This window comes from Lacerta agilis, chromosome 1 (assembly GCF_009819535.1).
Source record: "Lacerta agilis isolate rLacAgi1 chromosome 1, rLacAgi1.pri, whole genome shotgun sequence".
NCBI classification, from domain to species: Eukaryota; Metazoa; Chordata; class Lepidosauria; order Squamata; family Lacertidae; genus Lacerta; species Lacerta agilis.
This window is the reverse complement of record NC_046312.1, coordinates 76,277,179-76,296,169: the sequence shown is the minus strand read 5'-3', so window position 1 is coordinate 76,296,169 and position 18,991 is coordinate 76,277,179. Positions and strand designations below refer to the sequence as shown.

Below are 18,991 nucleotides of genomic sequence, written 5' to 3'. Positions count from 1 at the left end.
TAGACCAAGTTAATCCTGAATAAAAGAAGTGTCCCTTAATTCTGATTCTAGTTATTATTGAATTCTACACAAGTCTTCTGTTCTTTATATTCACAGAATTGCTCAATCCTGTTCCAGTATATCTTCACGTCTAAATACATGCACACCTATATCCCTAACCCCTAAAATGGCAATTGAAGTACAAGCTTTTTCTTCTGCTTTTGGAAGACTTTCAGGCCTATACATTTTAGCAGGAAGCAAATTCTGGAAGTGTCTATTAGCAACCGAAAGCCTGCCTCCTTACTATTTGTATTTGCCCTTTGGAGGAAAGCAATTTGTACATCCACTGAGAATGAAAGAGGACACAGAAGAATCACAGAGCTGGAAATAACCCTGGGAGTCATCTAGTCCAACCCCCAGCCACGCACGAATCTCAACTAAAGCATCCAAGACAGATTGATAGCCATCCAACCTCAGCTTAAAAACACCCAATAAAGGAGAGTCTACCACCTCCTGAGGGAGTGTGTTCCATTGTGGAACAGCTCTTACCACCAGAAATTCTTCCTGTTTAGTTGGAATCCACTTTCTTGTAACTTGAATCCATTGGTTTGGGTCCTAGGCTATGGAACAGGAGAAAACAAACGTGCTCCATCTTCCATGTGACAGCCCTTTAGATATTTGAAGACAGCTATCTTTCCCAGGCTAAACACACCCAACTCCCTCCAGTGCTCCTCATAAGGCTTGGTTTCCAGACCCTTTATCATCTTGAAGCAAAGCTCTCTGTCATCCTTTCTATTTTCAAACATGGCGCCTACATGCAAACATGCCAAGCAGGAATAATGGGAAAGGAGAGCCTAGGAGGGATTTCCTATATACCAAGGACAACCCTCAGATATTAAGGGAAATAATTTTAAACCCTGTAGGGATAGGATATTATTATTATTATTATTATTATTATTATTATTATTATTATTATTATTATTATTATAATATACAAAGGTTACATCAATATACAGAACATCAATACAAACAATTAATTATAACATACAGAAGACAGGGCTTAACTTTAACAAAAGCCTGGGGGGAAATGGGTCTCTTAAAAGAGTAATGTAATAGATGGCAATGGCAGAGGCAGCACCATACTGAGCAGTGTTTTTTACCAGCAGCAGCCGCTCGGGTGAACAGACAGAAATAAGGAAAAGGATCCTGAACTTTTAACAGCTGGGCATAAAGCCAAGCAGGAATTGAGAAGAGGAACTTCTTGCTACCACCACCAGCCAATCCCGTTTGGTTTGGATCAAGCAAGCAAAGAGGATGCCACATGTGCACATGCCCTCCTGCTGCTAGCAAAATGCTGGCAGCGGAGAGCGGCACACAGGGACATGCACACATCTGGCGCCTGGCAGCTAGGCTGAAAGGGGAGTAAGTGGCAAGCTGCGTGCCTCCATTCAGCCTGAGGCCCAAAGAGGGGGGAAGCTGCCTTAGCCAGGCCAGGCTATTTGATGTTCTTGCCCAGCACAGTCTACTCTGGCTGACAGTAGCTTCCCAGGGTCTCAGGCAGAGGTTTTTCCCACCATCAGCTTACCTGATGCTTTTATCATAAGTTTTTTAAAAAAAATAAAATAAAATGTGGAGATGCCATATATTGAAAATGCTCTGCCACTTTGCTATGCCCCCCCCCCGCAATTGACTACATTAGATTGTGCCTTAATTTGAACACTGGGTGATATCAAACTATGTCCTACTAGGAGTACACACATTGAAATCAATGGTCTTAATTCCATTGATTTCGAAGGGTCTACTCTGAGGATAACCAATGTTGGCTCTCTCACACCATCTTCCATACCGTTTCAAATGGTGAACAAGGCTATGAAAAATCAAATTACACTACAACATTCAAAAGCATGAAGGGTTACTAAGTTTGCATATAACAGCAAGGGCAGAAAAGCTATCTCCAGTCATGTGTTCCTCGCTACTATGGCTTTTTTTGTTATTAACATTTTAGTAAAAGCTTTTGATTTTATACACTTGGAACATTCATTTGTGAAACCCCTCCCTTATTATAAAGTTAATAATTAAAATGCATGACATGATGCAGGAGTAACAGGACCCAGCTTCCACCCCACCCATGAGATAAGCTGCAGGAAACAATTGTGCCTTTGCTTAACCTCCCCCCCCCCACACCTACAAATCAATTATTGGTACCTTAGATCCCAACACAGTGATGAAAACAAGGAAATGTGACTGAAAGATTGTGAGCTCAAGATGCACCTACAAAAAGGAGTAAATCTATATTGCTTGTTTTCTGCAAAGTCTGCTTCCTCCTCCCCAAAGGCCACTACATGCAGCCTCCAACCAAATTTTGCAGCACCTCTGCGCTCACCCCATACCCTCCCCCAGCTTCTATTTTCAACTGCTTAAAAAGTTTGTTCAGCTCTCTCTCTTTTTTGGAGGCCAAGATGGAGCAGAAAAAAATACCCCTGAAGTTTCTTGTCATGGATTTTTTTGCTGTACTGTACAGTCAGCGACGCAGTTTTGTTTTTATGTTACAAAAACAGGGGAGGGCCTACTCCAGGGTTATTGAAGTAGTATTGACCACATAAACATGTACTTTGTGGTACACGTAAATTCTAAGATTTTACACACCCTATTTTCAGAAGTTGCTGTGGATAGAATGGACTCCATTTAAACTCAGGCTTTTGGTTGTTTCACTTTCTGCATTCATTTTGATGGGAGTAATTTGGGCCACCCCTAGCTTATCAAGTTAAATGCAATTATAAATATATATATATTGAAGGGTGAGAGGTGAAACACCACAGGAAAGCTTACCCAAATGACTGTTGGGAGACCTGGACATCCATAGCCTGTGTTATGTTTTAACAAGATTAATATCTGGCCTTGTTACTGCTACAGTGGAAGACCAATAGCAGTTAAGCTTTGGTCAAATCCATTTCTCCAGCCTTCTTTCTAGCCCACATCTTACTAAAGCAGCAGTAAGTAAAGCTAGAGATAAATCTTATCCTAGTAACTCCCATGGGAAGAGATAACTCTGATGCATGTTCACATTTACAGTAGTTAGCTGAGAATCTTTCTCCAATACAGCAATATGGAAAGCAATTAGGTTCCACATGGCACCAAGTAATAAAAAGTCTCACACTGAAAGGAGAATATATTGAGCAATGGCAGGATTTTTTAAAAAGAGGAGTCTTTAGTTGGCCATAGTAGGTGACAACATCATTTTGTTTCAAAGTGGTATCAATAGCGTAGGAGCTATAATACTTTTGGAAGAGATTAAAACACATGCAATATACTTTTATCTTACAACAATTCACTAATATATTTATGAGTGTTAAGAATTCAGCACGAAAATTTGCATGTTAGCACAAGGAAATCTTTCATAATGACTTCACAATAGCAATTAAATGCTTCAACTTCAAAATGCAAACCATAGTCCTAAACAGCAATATACTGGAAGGCTGAACAAGCGAGCAAAGCAGTGAGAATTAGATCCAAACATAATGATTAGTGCTGAAATGAAATAATGAGTACTTAGGTGGAATTGGGGTAAGAAAATTTGCATGCCAGTTCTTACGCAGCTAGATTTCCTTTGTAAATCTCCATCTTTGGTTTTCACTAAGTGACAGACAATTACTAGAGGACCTGGTAATGGGAACTATTCTAACAGTAGCAGTAGTGACACTGGCTATAATCTTGCATGCATTTAGCCCGAATAAATACCATTGATTTTCAATGGGATGTAAACAGGATGTGTGTATCATTGCAGCTAAACTCATAGTCCGTCATCCTATAAAATATTACAATTTGATGCAATTAGGAAACAAGTCCAGTCAACAACTGCAAGGTCAGTTCAAAATCCAAGCAGCGTCACAGTTGTATAATCCTCTAACATGCTGAAATTATTTGTCAGTACCTAAACGTGCTTTTTAATGAGGGTGAAAGAGGAGAGCACAAAATATGGTCTGAAGCTCAACATCAAAAAAGCTAAGATCGTGGCCACTGGTCCCATCACCTCCTGGCAAAGAGAAGGGGAAGAAATGGAGGCAGTGAGAGATTTTACTTTCTTGGGTTCCATGATCACTGCAGATGGCGACAGCAGTCACGAAATTAAAAGACGCCTGCTTCTTGGGTGGAAAGCAATGACAAACCTAGACAGCATCTTAAAAAGCAGAGACATCACCTTGCTGACAAAGGTCCATATAGTTAAAGCCATGGTTTTCCCAGTATAGTCATACCTCATGTTGCGTACGCTCTGTGTTGCGCACGTTCGGGATACGCACTCCTGCACCCCTGAAGTGCGCGTGGGAGAACGCGTGACCGCCGGATGCGCAGAACGCTTCTGTGCATTTTGTGCATGCACAGAAGCGCTCAAATTGTGCAACTTCCGGGTTTTGGGGTTGTTTTTTTACATGCGTCCGAGTTACGCACGTCTGCGTTATGCATGGCAACCCGGAACGGATCACGTGCGTAACCCGGGGTTCCACTGTAGTGATGTATGGAAGTGAGAGCTGGACCATAAAGAAGGCTGATCGCCGAAGAATTGATGCTTTTGAATTATGGTGCTGGAGGAGACTCTTGAGAGTCCCATGGACTGCAAGAAGATCAAACCTATCCATTCTGAAGGAAATCAGCCCTGAGTGCACAATGGAAGGACTGATCCTGAAGCTGAGGCTCCAATACTTTGGCCACCTCATGAGAAGAGAAGACTCCCTGGAAAAGACCCTGATGTTGGGAAAGATGGAGGGCACAAGGAGAAGGGAACGACAGAAGACGAGATGGATGGACGGTGTTCTCGAGGCTACCAACATGAATCTGACCAAACTGCGGGAGGCAGTGAAAGACAGGCGTGCCTGGCGTGCTCTGGTTGGACATGACTGAAGACTGAACAACAACAACAACAAAATGCTTAAACCAGTTATATACATTTAATATATATTTTTGCAGACACTAGCATTAAATAACAACCAATCAATGGTAGCATATTTTAAAAGTTCAGAAATTTCAGCAATAGAAAATTTTCTAGTTATACGTAGGAACTCAATCAACATTTAAGCAACCATGTTATGATGTTGTATTATAAGGAAATTAAACATCTCCAGAAGAGATGTAAAAAGGCAAATGACCACTATGGGGGGTGGGGGTGGATCTAGCCTCTGTAAACAGAATGAACAACTGAATGGAAAATGTACATCTATGAATGGATGATAGACGACATTTTCAAAAACCCTTGTAAAATTGTAGTAAATGATGAACAAAGTCCGCAGAGACAAAGCAAGATGAAAACTGACAATGGATTCAACATCTTCAATAGTTCGCAACAGGCTCCCAAGGGAAAGTTAGAAAGGGAAAAGGCAGCAGGGCTACCTACAGGAGCTGCCATGCAAAAGGGCAGCAGGGAGCCACCTTAGGTGAAGGAAGTCTTACAATAGAAGGTGACAAGCAAAACATATGGAGCATTACACTGAAATCAGCATGCAGACATACGGAACGACTGCAATCATAAAAGCCAAGAGGCAACCAGTATTAAGTGGAAAGACATGGGGCATTATATTATTTGCCTATGCCAACGTTCAACTGGGGTGTGTGTGTTAAACACAACTTAAGCCACCTAGAGGTTTCTTACAGTTCAGCCACATGAGTAATCAATCATCTTTAAGTTTAACTATTTTCCGTCATTCCCTCATGCAATCTGAAGAATGGCCATTTCCCATTTCTAGATTAATTCAGTATACAAAATTATGATAGGCCTCAAAAAATTGTTTCCTATTGCTTTTTATTAAAAAAAAATAGCTGAAGTTTAATATAATAGGTAGTTTTCAATAGGTTTAAGCTGTAAGCTTTCATAATAAGAAATGCCTCTTAACTAAAAACCAAGACCGGGATGCAAATCTATCCTCGGTACTTTGCATATACAATCACAGAAAGAAATGAAAAGATAGAAGCTAAAACAAAATGACTTAACAGGGAAGTGATTTAAATTTCATATGTTAATTTTGCAGAAAGCTTCCAACTTAGGTGTGAATTCCCCTTCTCACAACTCAAACAATTGTGGTGTAAGACAGTTTTTAAAAGTGCCTGCTCAGGCGGATGATTTATTGACCACTTTCACCACTTTCACGCTTGTAGCCCCATCAAAGCCAGTAGAACTATACCAGTCAATGAGCAACTCCCCTCCCTGCATCTCCTGGTTTCTTTAGAAAAACCTAAAAGGGGAGGAGAAAGCAGTCTGACACTGCATTTGCATAAGTGCACAACACAGGGGATTTCTGAGCATTCATATCGGCCAAATCAACCAAACAAATTGCCTGAAGAACTGCAACAGTAAGCTACTGGGGTTCTTATGTCGGCAACTTCAGAAGTCCATTGGGAGAATAAAATCTTTTATAATAATAATAATAAAAATCAATCATGATTCTTGTTCTGTCTCTCAAAACCTGGAAAAAAACCCTGTGCACTACTAATTTAGCCTTCTTACTAAAAAAATGAATACAAGATAAAAAGAAGCCGACAGCTGGAAGAGAGCCAATAGAAAGCTTTCAGCAGCAAAATGCAAAGAGAACTGTTTGTTCTGTATTCAGAATTTTACATGGAACTCCACAGATGAGATGGCATATCTGGCTACAGGTCCAAGAATACACATTTATTACACAGAGAATGCTGTTGTTAAAAATAAATTGGAGATTAATGCCTTCTAACCAGAAGTGCACGAAGAATTCCTGAGCAATTCAATTTCCCACAAGGAAAGAACAAAGTTTTCTTTCAAAAGTCACCTTTTACTGGGAAGGGTGCTCCTTTACAGGGAGCCCCAAGTTGAGAAATAAGACAGCTCCTGGCTTTCTATTTATAGTTATTCAGGCAGTGAATAGTTTCATTCCAAATGCCACAAGGCATACATGCAACCTTTTATTCCAGGGGCCTGATTTGTGTTTCATTTCATAAAGTCCAGGGCTAGGAGGACAAAAAGAATTTTTAACAAGTGTGCAACAGAAACTTGGGAAGGGGGTGTGTGTGTTCAGCTTCTTTATTAGACTAAACTAGATTCTCAGACGCTGGTATGAGGGGGTGGGGGTTGTGGGACAGGACTCAGAAACTCTCCTATACAGTTTTGCTTTTTAAAAGAAATGTAGCTCTAGAACTGCATGGGCTTTTTTTTGCTCATTAACCATGAATACTAGTGCCCTGCAATTTAAGCAAATGGGGGGGGGGGGTGAAACAAGGAAAAGGAACAGAGGGGTGCAAGCATTTCAATTAGCTGGCTTTGAAGGACCCTTCTGAATGAGAAAGACAGAACACACTTGTCAAATGCAAGTTCAAGTGAAAGCCACTTCTGCCAATGAAGTGCGCAGATGGCTGTGGGGGTTCCGCTAAACCTTCGCTGGGCCCCCATTATGTCTTCATTGCTCACAAAAAAAGGCAAGGGTCACCTACAGTTTAGAATAAGTTAGCTTCCTTTCCCACAGGATGACTCGAGTCAAAGTGGTGAGGAAAGTCTTCCCTTTTGAGTGACTGCTGTCTCACCAAGGCACTAAACATATAAAAAAAGCTGAAATAATGCATTTTTTAAAAAAAAAATCTTCCCACCACTGCAGATACCAGATAGATGGAATCTGGCTGAGCATTTCTATTAAGGGGAAATGCACAGGGATTCTTGTTAGATAACACTATTTTCAGCATGTTCAACAGGCTTTTCCCCACAACAGGTTCATAGAACACAGAGTTCAAAACCACGTACAACTTGGAAAAAGTGGACATTCAATTTCTATTACATATTTGCCCGTAGGAAAGAGCATGACACCTTAGCTCAAAATTTGGGGGGAGGTGTGTGTGTGTGTGTGTGTGAAAGAGAGAGAGAGAGAGAGAGAGAGAGAGAGAGAGAGAGACAGACAGACAGACAGACAGACAGACAGACAGACAGGCTGACTCTTGTATAAGCCAACTCTGTCCTGCAAACTTCTGAAAAGAAAAGCAGTTATAGCTTGGCATGTTCTGGATGTGTTGATAAATTATAATGGAAATAAAGTTGAAAAAGCATCACAGGAATCTTACACCGGGACAATGCAGACAAAGTTTCCCTGCAACTGATATGGGGCAAAAATGAATGAAAAGTAATTCTATGGCTGCATGCAAAATTACATTCTTTTGGATACCATTTGAACTAATTCCCACTGTAGGGAGAGTGCAGCACCATTTGGGGGGGGGGAGTATGATTCATGTTAGGATGGTATGAATTGAACTATAAACCGGTAAGACTTCTCCTGTTCAGTTTAGTTATCGGCAAAGAGCAGCTTGAGTCTGTTCCAGGCTGGTCGTGAGCCACTCTCATTACTACTACCACTTCTGCTAAGATTAAAAGTTGTATCACCACTGCTGTGCTGCCACCACCCCAGTTGCATGCAGGGCAGACATTACTTGCTGCTTCAAATGCTATTGCCTTGGATCCAAAGTTAATGAAAATCACAGAAGGAAAGTTTTTCATCTCCTTGCTTCCACTGCAGCCACCTGTGGCCATAAAAAAGCCTTATTGGGGTTGTGAGGGCAACTCCTGAGCAATGTGGGATGGGGTGCAGGGGAGAGCAGGAGACAGGAAATCTGTGAACTTCCTTAACAACTCACCTTAGGGTCCAAGCCATTGTCTTAATAGTGGGCAGGGCACTGGATGTTTGCTGCTGCTTGTTGCCCAGGCCAATGGTACCTATGATCAAAAACTAGTCTAGAGGATCAGGAGATCCTGCAGGAAAGCACATGATATGGCATAGGAGCCACAGCTGAAAGGAGAGCATTGGAGACAAGCATCACATGCAAGTTTATGCTGTGAATAATCTTGAGGGAGTTATTTTGGCCCGGGGAAGATGGTATAAAAGTAAAAGGAAACAAAATAAAAATGTACAGAAATAAATAAAATGGTCAGAGCTTCTACACACAAAAGTGATGTTTGGAGCCAAGTACTGTAATGACTATGCCTTGGGGTTCTTCTTTAGAAGAATAAGGCATGGGCAAATTGTATAGGAAGTGGTTGAAAGTTAGCATTCTCTTTCACCCACCGGAAGTAAACTATTAGTTGTTATCCAAGTTTCAGATTTGTGTGTAGCTATACTGTTGCAGTCGACAGTGGCCCTTCAGTAGTTTCCTTGAGGTCAGTCAACTCGGCAGGGCTCATGGTGATCAATGCCTATTTTTCCTTCAACTGTGGGAAGGCAATTGCTTTACTTCTGACACAGCCTTCCCAGTGGTCAAAGGTCAGATTCCTCCTATTCAGAGCTCCCAATGGTTTCCTCCTCCCTGTCCCATTTTTTGAAATAAAAGTTCATTTTGGCATCGAATTAAGAAAGCACAATTAATTTTAAGCGCAACTCTGCAACTTTTCTTTAACTTTTAAAAAGCCTGACTAACTATGAGTAGTATTGCGAGAACTAAAGTGATTACTTCCAAAGCAAAAATAGAAAAGTTTCGGCAAATGAAAAAGATCACTTTAGAATTTCAAGACAAAGGAATCCCTACTCACATTCACTCTTCTTGCTAATACTGTGGTCCCCTGTGTTTTGCATTGTGGCAAGGCAAATTTGGGTACTGAAAGGGGGAGGGATAAGAGCTATGCTAATTTGCCCTGCAACTAAAATTCTGAATCAGTTTTTGATCGTCTTTCCTTTCTTTCTTTTTATTACCTGTTTTTTTTTTAAAAAAAATTAGCACTTCTACAACACATTAGGTATAAAACAAGAATATAATTACGGTACATTTTAATGAATAGATGCTAGGATGAATTCAAAAATTCTGGATTAATCTACATTCATTTAGGGATGAAAAGACAATACTGTAACCAGTAAACAAGAAGAAAGTTTCTGCTACCTTTTATGGGGGAAAACTTTTTTTGCACTGACCTAGATTGAGGTCAATTATTTCTATATGAGGTAGAAATATCCTGGGGGGGGGGGATTGTTTTCTAGACAGATCAACACTTTGAAAGCCTTTTCTGATAACAGAAGTACAGGCTAGGCATTATGTATCCTTAGTTTACAGAAATATTTTCACAATTTATTATCCTGTGAACAGAGAACAAAGCTAGGATGAATTGGGTTAATAAGAATTACCAAGCGGACTTTGGTGGGTTGGTAGATGGAGGGGACAGAACTGCAATCTGACACTAATGACCCGGGTGTCACGCTTCAGAGAGACTTCTTAGCATAACACAATGCTTCAGAATGTCTAGGCATAAAGTCTGACTCCTTCAGGAGAAAGTAACTGCAAAACTTTTTAAATGATAAATAGGGCGGTGGAGAGAGATACAACCCCACATTTGATAATTCCCTGTGTTGCATTTTATCCCTAACTATAGCTTCAAAAATATTTAAATTAGAAACATGTCTAAAAATAGGGAAATAGTTCAGATTTTTAATTATGTAATCATGCCTCGGGGTCATTAAGCAAATCCTGAAGAGATAATACCAAACCACAAAATTGGTTTTTAAAGAGAATTAGGAACTTCCACACGTGGATGCCAGTGGCTCTTTGCTTCAGTCTCTGCTGGAACCTTGTAATCCGTATTAATCTACTGTTCGTTCAAGGAAAGTTACCGTAACTTTTTCCCAATGAAGTCCTAAATTTGCTTTCAATTCTTTTATGCTGCTTAACTCTGCAGCAGCCGATTCTGTAGAGTCAAGATACATTATTTCCACATACACTATGTGAAATCTGCTGTATTTCTCATCTTTCTTCACTCCCCCCCTCCCCACTCCTTACCCTTTTGCACATGCTGCCAAACTAACTTAGCAAAAAGTTTTAAAAGCTGGGAACAATGCTACCACAGGGTGCCAAATTTGCAGTGAAAGCCCCAAAGGCTGTTGTCACGCAAAGTTTGACAGGCCTTGCCAAATGGTTTCTTCAGGATATAAACTGCTTGTGAAGTGACTGAGTCCTTTGTATTTACAGCTGAATGCTGCAGATGGGAAGGTCTCTGCCAAGAAAGAGTAACTGCTGTTTTTGCCATGTGAAGGTTTAACACACATAAATAAGAAGCACACTCACTCCTAATGTGCACAGCAATGTTTAGCTGCTTTGGGGGGGGGGGCGTCCACCTCAAGGCCCGGGGTAGGGGAAAATAGTTTTATTCTCTGAAAGTAACATAGTGTTAGAGAAGCATCATGATATGATATGCAATGGAATGAACAAAACTACCAACTGAGCGTCCTTGCCTATAGATTAAACTGGGCAACCCCCCCCCAAAACGTACTATAAGCCCCCCCCCCAACCACACACACACGAAGGCCCAGAAGCTGTTTTGTGGAAGGTCCTTGACCAAAGATTTATTGGAATCTGTACCCTGTAGTACCCTAAATATTGGGAGCATTTAAATTCAAATATAAGAAACTACAATCATCTCTTTATTCCAGGGGGAGTCCTATGAATAAGAAACAGATTAACAAGGACACCTCTTTACATGTTCCAATATCCAGTGAATAAATAGTATAAATAGTATGCTTTATTTACACAGCACCCAAAAGTAAGTGCTTTATCATCATTGTGCTGGGTGGGTTGGGGCAATTTCTAAGGATTTGAGAAATTGGGGCCAATACCCTCGGGGAGAAGCATAGCTCAGTGGAAGGGCACATACATTCCAATGCAGAAGAGACAGTTCTGGACTACACAGGCCACTGATCTGACACAGTTTAAAGCAGCTTCATATCAATGAGGCGCTCAAATCTCATTCTCTCCTCATCTTTTAAATGCAAAAAACCCACTTACAAAAAGAACCGAGATGGTCTATGCCTCGTTTAGGAAGCAGACAAATAGAGCAAAGTATGTGAGCGACTGTTTCTCACCTTCAATCCTTTAACTCAAAACAAATAAAGCCAAAACTCATGAGTGAGAAACCAGAATTTTGGAACTATCAGACCTTGCCTCATAAGCATGTAAATAGAAACATTAGCACACTTTTTCCTGCTGTTAAGTTACTCTCTTAATGTCCTAATCTGTTTTTCCTTTACACTCTCCTAAAAGGCATTTAGTATTAGGTGTTTTGACAGAGAGGAAAGTCCTCTGAACACCATATAGAGATGTTCAAGCATTCCTACAGCTGGCTTGACGGCTATGTATTAGATTAGAAGACATATTTTACTGAACTTATTTACTTCTTCTTGTTGTTCAGTCGTTATTTACTTCTACTATTGCATAAAGTTAGCAAGTCTTGAAGTTACACAAAACCCTCCCATCAATCTGTATGAGGACAGCTAAGCAAACTACCAGATACATGTGCAGAACAAAACAAGACAACTCTATGCTGAAACATCTCAAACAGAACAATATTTGCTTAAAAAACCTTTCCCCAAGTTTTGGCACATTCAAGAATGAGCCAAAGACTCAGTTAAGTAAGTTTTACAATAACAGTTTAGTTCCAATTACTCTTCTGATTCCTGGGTCAGGGTCTATTAAAATTAATTCAGTTGCAATGATACAGTCACAGATCTCTATTGCATCCACACCTTAACTCCTGTTTATAAAACTCTGTAGTGCTTGGAATTTCAACCACTTCAGAAACAACTTATGGTAAAAATAGATCATTTCCAAGAAAACAAAGATGAGCCAATGTGCCAATATGAGTAATACTCATAGTAGCTCGAGAGAGTTAGTTCTTATCAAAGCTGTCTGAAAAATATATATTTTTTTCTAATTTACCTCAATTTTGTCAGTCTTCGCATCTCCCCAGTAAAGTTTATTTTCTTCAAGATCCAATGCCAAACCATTAGGCCATCCTAATGATGTATTCACCAAAACTTTCCTCTCAGAACCATCTAAGTAAGCAGACTCAATCTTCGGATTTTCACCCCAGTCTGTCCAATACATATAGCTGTTGGGAACAAATAATAGGCTGTTTTACACATGCCTCCTCCTCATACACAAATATTTGATGAAAATATACTACTGCAATTTCAAGTTGTGACATTTCCTGAGAAACTTTAATTAGTAGCAGAATCTTTAATTAGTGGTATGTGTATCCCCAGAGCTCACAAGATTCATAAGTTGTCACTTTAAAATAAAGTAGGAGATACAAAATCCCACTCAAGAAATCATGAAGGATCTCACTACAACACAGGATTTGATGCTTGGCTATCCTAAATAGATAGTAATGAAGGGTATGGATTGGAAGAATGCCAGTGAATTCAGTAGAGACTAGCAGCAACCAGTACAATATATCCTGCACTGTCAGAATATACAACATTTAAATACATTCTTTCACAAGCCTAGAAAACAAAAGCAGAGCCATCTCTTTGTTTTGTATCAATGATCAAAAGATATGCAACACTCACCCCATCACAGGATTAAGCACTATTGCTCTAGGTTCATCTAGGTTTTCCGATATAATGATCTTCCTCGATGTCCCATTCAGCCGTGTAACTTCAATGCGATCAGTACCAGTGTCGGTCCAGTACAAGTTTCTAGCCACCCAGTCTACAGCTATACCATCAGGGTGATTTACTTCTGTCGTCACAAGGGTTTGGGCTCCTGACCCATCGAGAAAAGCCCGACGAATGGCTCTGACATCATCATCAGTCCAGTATATATAACCCTCCACAGGATCATAGTCTATCGCAATAGCATGCCTGATATTATCTACTTGCAAAATGATGTCGGTGAAATCTGGCATGTCCAAGGAAATTCTTCGTAAATCTGTTCTTCTGGCAAGCAAAAGCACTTCTTCAGCACCTGGAAAAAGGAAGAGAATCACCAGTAAATAATCAGCAAGTTCCATTACTTAAGTTTCATTTACTATTTAGAAAGCAATGCTGTAGAAGTTGTGGAAAATGAAGACTGATAAGTGTGGTCAAATTTTGTTCTGGTACTGTGTAGCATAATAGTGAACCTGGGCTGCTCATCTCCTCAACTGATTTGAAGTACGGAGATGAGACTGTAGTATCTGAACCCTAACACTCAACTTCACCATTCCTATACTAGTAAAAGGGAAGCAAAGCCAAAGTACAACACTGAAAAATGCAAGGAGGTGGTGATGAAGGAGCAACACTTGGGAGATTCCTTTTCTGATGAGGGCAATAGAAAATTCTGATACTCCTAATACAGTACATTCCCCCAAATATAACTTTATGAAGCCACTCTTCACATTTTTAAAAATATGAAGCCACTCTTCCCTATATAGTTGAAAATACTTGTAGCAAACAAAATAAACCCAAAATACAAAATGCCCCTTGTGCTAAGAGAGCTTTAAGACTTCTGCTGAGGTCATTTGTTGGATAGGTGTGCTGTGTATAGATGCTACACACAATACTGTGCCTCTAGGAAACAACTATTGGCTGAGTTGACAAATTTTGTGGGATATGATGTCTAGACATTTTCCCGAAGCAAATACGCTAGCAAATGAAATCACATCCTACTCTTGTGAATTTTTTTTTAATGTTTATATGAAAATTCAGTATGTTTTTCCTTTTGCAATGGAATAAAATGACATTTGAGACATAACTGGGTTTTCTTCCTTTTTTCAATGTTAAAATATTACATGATAATATGTTTGGTTGGCATGCATACCTTTGGTATGACAAGGCTAAAATCCACAGAACTTTTAAGTCTCATATTGTGAGAAAATCCCTATATCAGGTTTGGACTAGATATAAAGACTTGTTTGAGAGAAAGACTCCTAGATGGATCTCTCCAGTGGAGGCCAAGGCATATAAGAGACCGAATATGTCTGCAAACTGGTTAAGATATATGGACATATTGCAGCAGGAAGGGGACTCCTTTAAGCTAAAAAGCTATGATCAAGTAAAAAGTCAGGTCCCCGACTGGCTGCACTACTATCAGGTTTATGAAACATTTAAAATGGACAAAAAAATTGGTTTTCAAGTAGAAAAATCAAAACTGGAGACAGAACTGATAGAATCGAACTTCAAAAACCTTTCCAAAATGTATAATCTTTTGCTAGAGTGGCATACAAAAGATGAACTGGTTAAATCGTCAATGATAGATTGGGCAAAAGATCTCGGACATAATATTATGATGGATGACTGGGAGAGATTGTGGCAAAAAGGTATCAAATTTACTGCTTGTCATGGTTTAAGAGAGAATATAATGAAAATGGTTTATAGATGGTACTTGACACCAGTTAAGATTGCTAAGATGAATACCAAAATGTCAGATGTATGTTGGAAGTGTAAACATGCGAAGGGTACCTTTTTTCATATGTGGTGGTTGTGCCCAGTGGTTAGTGCCTTCTGGGACAAGATTTATAATGAGCTTAAGAAGGTAATGAAAGTTACCTTTTGTAAGAAACCAGAGGCATTTCTCCTGAGCATAACCAATGAAGAGATACCCAGTCAGGATAGAGTGTTTTTTATGTATGCCACAACAGCAGCTAGAATTTTATTGGCAAGAACATGGAAAGGTGAAGAGATACCAACGGTGGAGGAATGGCAGATGAAGATGATGGAATATATGGAACTCGCTGAACTGACCGTCAGAATCCGAGACCAGAGGGAGGGGAAGGCGTCGCAGGAGTGGAAAAAATTCAAAGACTATTTGGTTAAATCAGTTAAACTGAATATTTGAGCAGAATTAAACAGAACATCGGCTTTGGTAGATATGTGTTAGATATGAATGGTAAGGGGAATTGTTGTTATGTGAAAGATATATATGTCAAAATATGTTAAGATAGGTTGTTAAGATAAGATACATAGTGATTGAGATATTTGACTAAGTGAAAGTTAAGTATATTAAAATTTGGGTAAAAGTGAATTGAATAATATATAAAGCTACCTTGAAGAAGTATATGTTTTCTGAAGACAGTGGAGGGAACGGGGGAAGTCCCCAAATAGAGAAGTTAGAAACAAGAAATATCCAAAGGAAGATATTGGTTAAGGTTTGTATATGTCATTTTTATGTTTTTATTGTTGTTATTGTTTTCAATGTTGATTATGTTTATTGTTTATTGCTGATTATGTTCAATGTTTATTGTGTTTTTATTGTTGTTTATGCTATGTGTTGTTGTTATATTTTGTTCTCTTTTTTCTATTGGAAAATAATAAAATCTTGTAAAAAAAAAAAAAAAATATTACACTTTGGGTACTTTAAAAATATTTTGCTCAACATCTGTAATACAGAAAATCATCTACTCTTGTTTGTCTAGTTTCCACTGCACCTCTTGCCACTATTAATTCTCCTCCACCAAAAGTGGACTTTCAAATTTCAAACTCCACCAAAGGTGCAAGGCCTAAATTCCTCACCTCTTATCTTCTGTTCTGCTCAATTTACTACAGTGGTACCTCGGGTTGTGGACACGATCCGTTCCAGGGTACCATTCACACCCCAAAAAGTCCGCAACCTGAACGGCAATATCACGCATGTGCGGAAGCGTGATATCACACTTCTGCGCATGCGCAAACAGCGAGGAGCACTTCTGCACATGCGGCGAAACCTAGAAGTAAACACTTCCTGGTTTGCCGCGTTCACAACCTGTGCCGCTCGCAACCAGCAGCGAACGCAACATGGGGTATGACTGTATGTCACAGTTGTGGCGCCCTATGGCGCCCCCTGGGCCCAGTGCAGTGGAACCAGTTGTGCTGCTCTAAATCCATCCTTGCCTCTACCTTCCATCAAACATAACCCATCTGCCTGGAAATAGAAATTCCTCCAAGTGAGCCGTTTTCTTGCTTGGGCAGATGCTGGTCTAAGCTGCAGTGGAAGGGACCATTTTGAGGATTTTGTTTTGTTCAGTCGTTCAGTCGTGTCTGACTCTTCGTGACCTCATGGACCAGAGCACTGCCTCCTGCAGTTTGGCCAAACTCAGGCTAGTCGCTTCGAGAACACTGTCCAACCATGTCATCCTCTGTCGTCCCCTTCTCCTTGTGCCCTTCATCTTTCCCAACATCAGGGTCTTTTCTAGGGAGTCTTCTCTTTTCATGAGGTGGCCAAAGTACCTGGTGCCTCAACATCAGGATCTGTCCTTCCAGTGAGCACTCAGGGCTGATTTCTTTAAGGATGGATAAGTTTGATCTTCTTGCAGTCCATGGGACTCTCAAGAGTCTCCTCCAGCACCAAAATTCAAAAGCATCAATTCTTCGACGATCCGTCTTCTTTATGGTCCAGCTCTCACTTCCATACATTACTACTGGGAAAACCATAGCTTTAACTATACGGACCATTGTCGGCAAGGTGATGTCTCTGCTTTTTAAGATGCTGTCTAGGTTTGTCATTGCTTTCTTCCCAAGAAGCAGGCGTCTTTTAATTTCGTGACTGGACCTCTCTGCAATACCCTGTGCCCTTGACTCTGGGGCAGGAAGGCAAGAGACACTGCTAGACAGCAAGTAGCACAAGGGAAGCAGGAAATGGACCAACAGCCACTACTTTCTCCATGTGGCCAGGGCATTCTATTCCTACCGTAGTTGTCTGAAGCTGACATCCATGTGCTAGCCTCATCCTTCAGAGAGAGGTCCAGAGGGTGGCAACATGAGAACTGGCCTTCTCTGTGGTGGCTCCCCGTCAGTGGAATGCTCTCCCCAGGGAAGTTTACCTGGTGCCTTCATTATACACCTTTAGGCGCCAGGCAAAAACGTTCCTTTTTAACCAGGCCTTTGGTTAACCTGATCAGCATTCCATACCCTTTTAAAATGTGGCTCTTTTGGGGTGGGTATTATTGGGTTATTGCTTTTATTGTTATTTTATATACTACGATCTTTTTATGTGAACCGCCCTGAGACCTCTGGGTATAGGACGGTACATTAATAATAATAATAATAATAATAATAATAATAATAATAATATTCGGGGGCAAGCCTTGGGGTTTTTGTATGCTTAGCAGAGACCCATACCTTGCCTATGAAAATTTCTGAAAGCGTGTAGCATTTCCCCCACCTGTTTGTACTGTTAAGATTTTGTACATATCATAACACAATTATGTTACAGTTTTATTTTCCTCTGCAGAAACATGTGAACTATCTAGACAGTTAGTGGGATATAAGTTGAAGAAAACAGAAACCTTTTACAAAAATAACACTTGAATTCGTAATACATTCCACATCTTTCAACTGCGTTTTACTCCCCGCGTCCCCTGGGATAGACTTTTACTGTTGAATCAAAACATTTCAATGTCAGTTTTTGATTCTATTAATCCCCTAAGCAGCTTGAAAACAATTAAAACACATAGTTGACGATGAGCAGGAACTGTGATTTGGACAAAACTGGGGTGCCAGTCGCAGAGAGGATTCAGACACCATCGGCTTCGCAGGCTTGGGTTTGCTGATGAACCTGGAATTTCAGGTTGCAACCGTGCTCAGGAATGCCTTTTTACAAACTCCAACGAGTTAGGAGGTTGCAGCACTTTTCTCCAGACTCACACCTCATAATCATGCATGCTTTTGTAACCGTACTGCCAAAAAAGCGGGCTGTTCAAGGGCAAGGAAATGGAGGGTGTGGGGAGTAGAAAGGCCTATGTGGCAGGGAATGGGAGGCACAAAACTAGAATCTCCTTCCCCGCATGGTCATTTGTATCCTGCCCCTGATGGATTCTAAGGAGACATAGCAAATAATACAGGCCTAATTACTGGGCTAAGAAATGTATACAGCACTCTGAATAATGCAGTTCAGGGATGGGTAATTTATAGCACACATACCAGATGCAGGCTGCCAAGTCCCTTTTACAGCTTGTGGGCTGGCGGGAGCCATCGCTGTGTGCAGTGCCTGAAATATCCCCCCGCAGGGTATGGCAGCTGACTGTGGCATTGCCACCTAAGCTCTGCAAAGTTATGTATAATCTCATAACTTTGAGAAAAGTCCAGGTGGCTCAACCAAACTGACAACAGGCACCACTGTTGCCATGACAGAGAGACATCAAGGCCTCAGAATGGGAAACAAAACTGCCCTGAAAGGCCTAATGGAAAACTGAAAAATAGCCTCTCTATAAAACAAGTTATATAATGACATGCCTCATGATGAAGCTTCAAAGAATCTGTGAAGCGTGCAAACACACACACACACACACACACACACACACACCCCT

The 18,991-nt window shown here is 40.4% G+C and overlaps 1 protein-coding gene across 3 annotated transcripts in view; it reads right to left on the bottom strand.

The window, feature by feature from the left end:
• The window catches only part of LRP5 (LDL receptor related protein 5), a 189,994-nt gene that overhangs the window by 35,857 nt on the left and 135,146 nt on the right, over positions 1 to 18,991 (bottom strand). For all 3 annotated transcript variants that reach the window (XM_033156106.1, XM_033156113.1, XM_033156120.1), the window contains 2 exons: positions 13,299 to 13,695; positions 12,667 to 12,838 (listed from right to left, as the gene is read on the bottom strand). In XM_033156106.1, the coding sequence (XP_033011997.1) occupies positions 12,667 to 12,838; positions 13,299 to 13,695 (569 nt within the window). The remainder of the gene's footprint in view (positions 1 to 12,666; positions 12,839 to 13,298; positions 13,696 to 18,991) is intronic.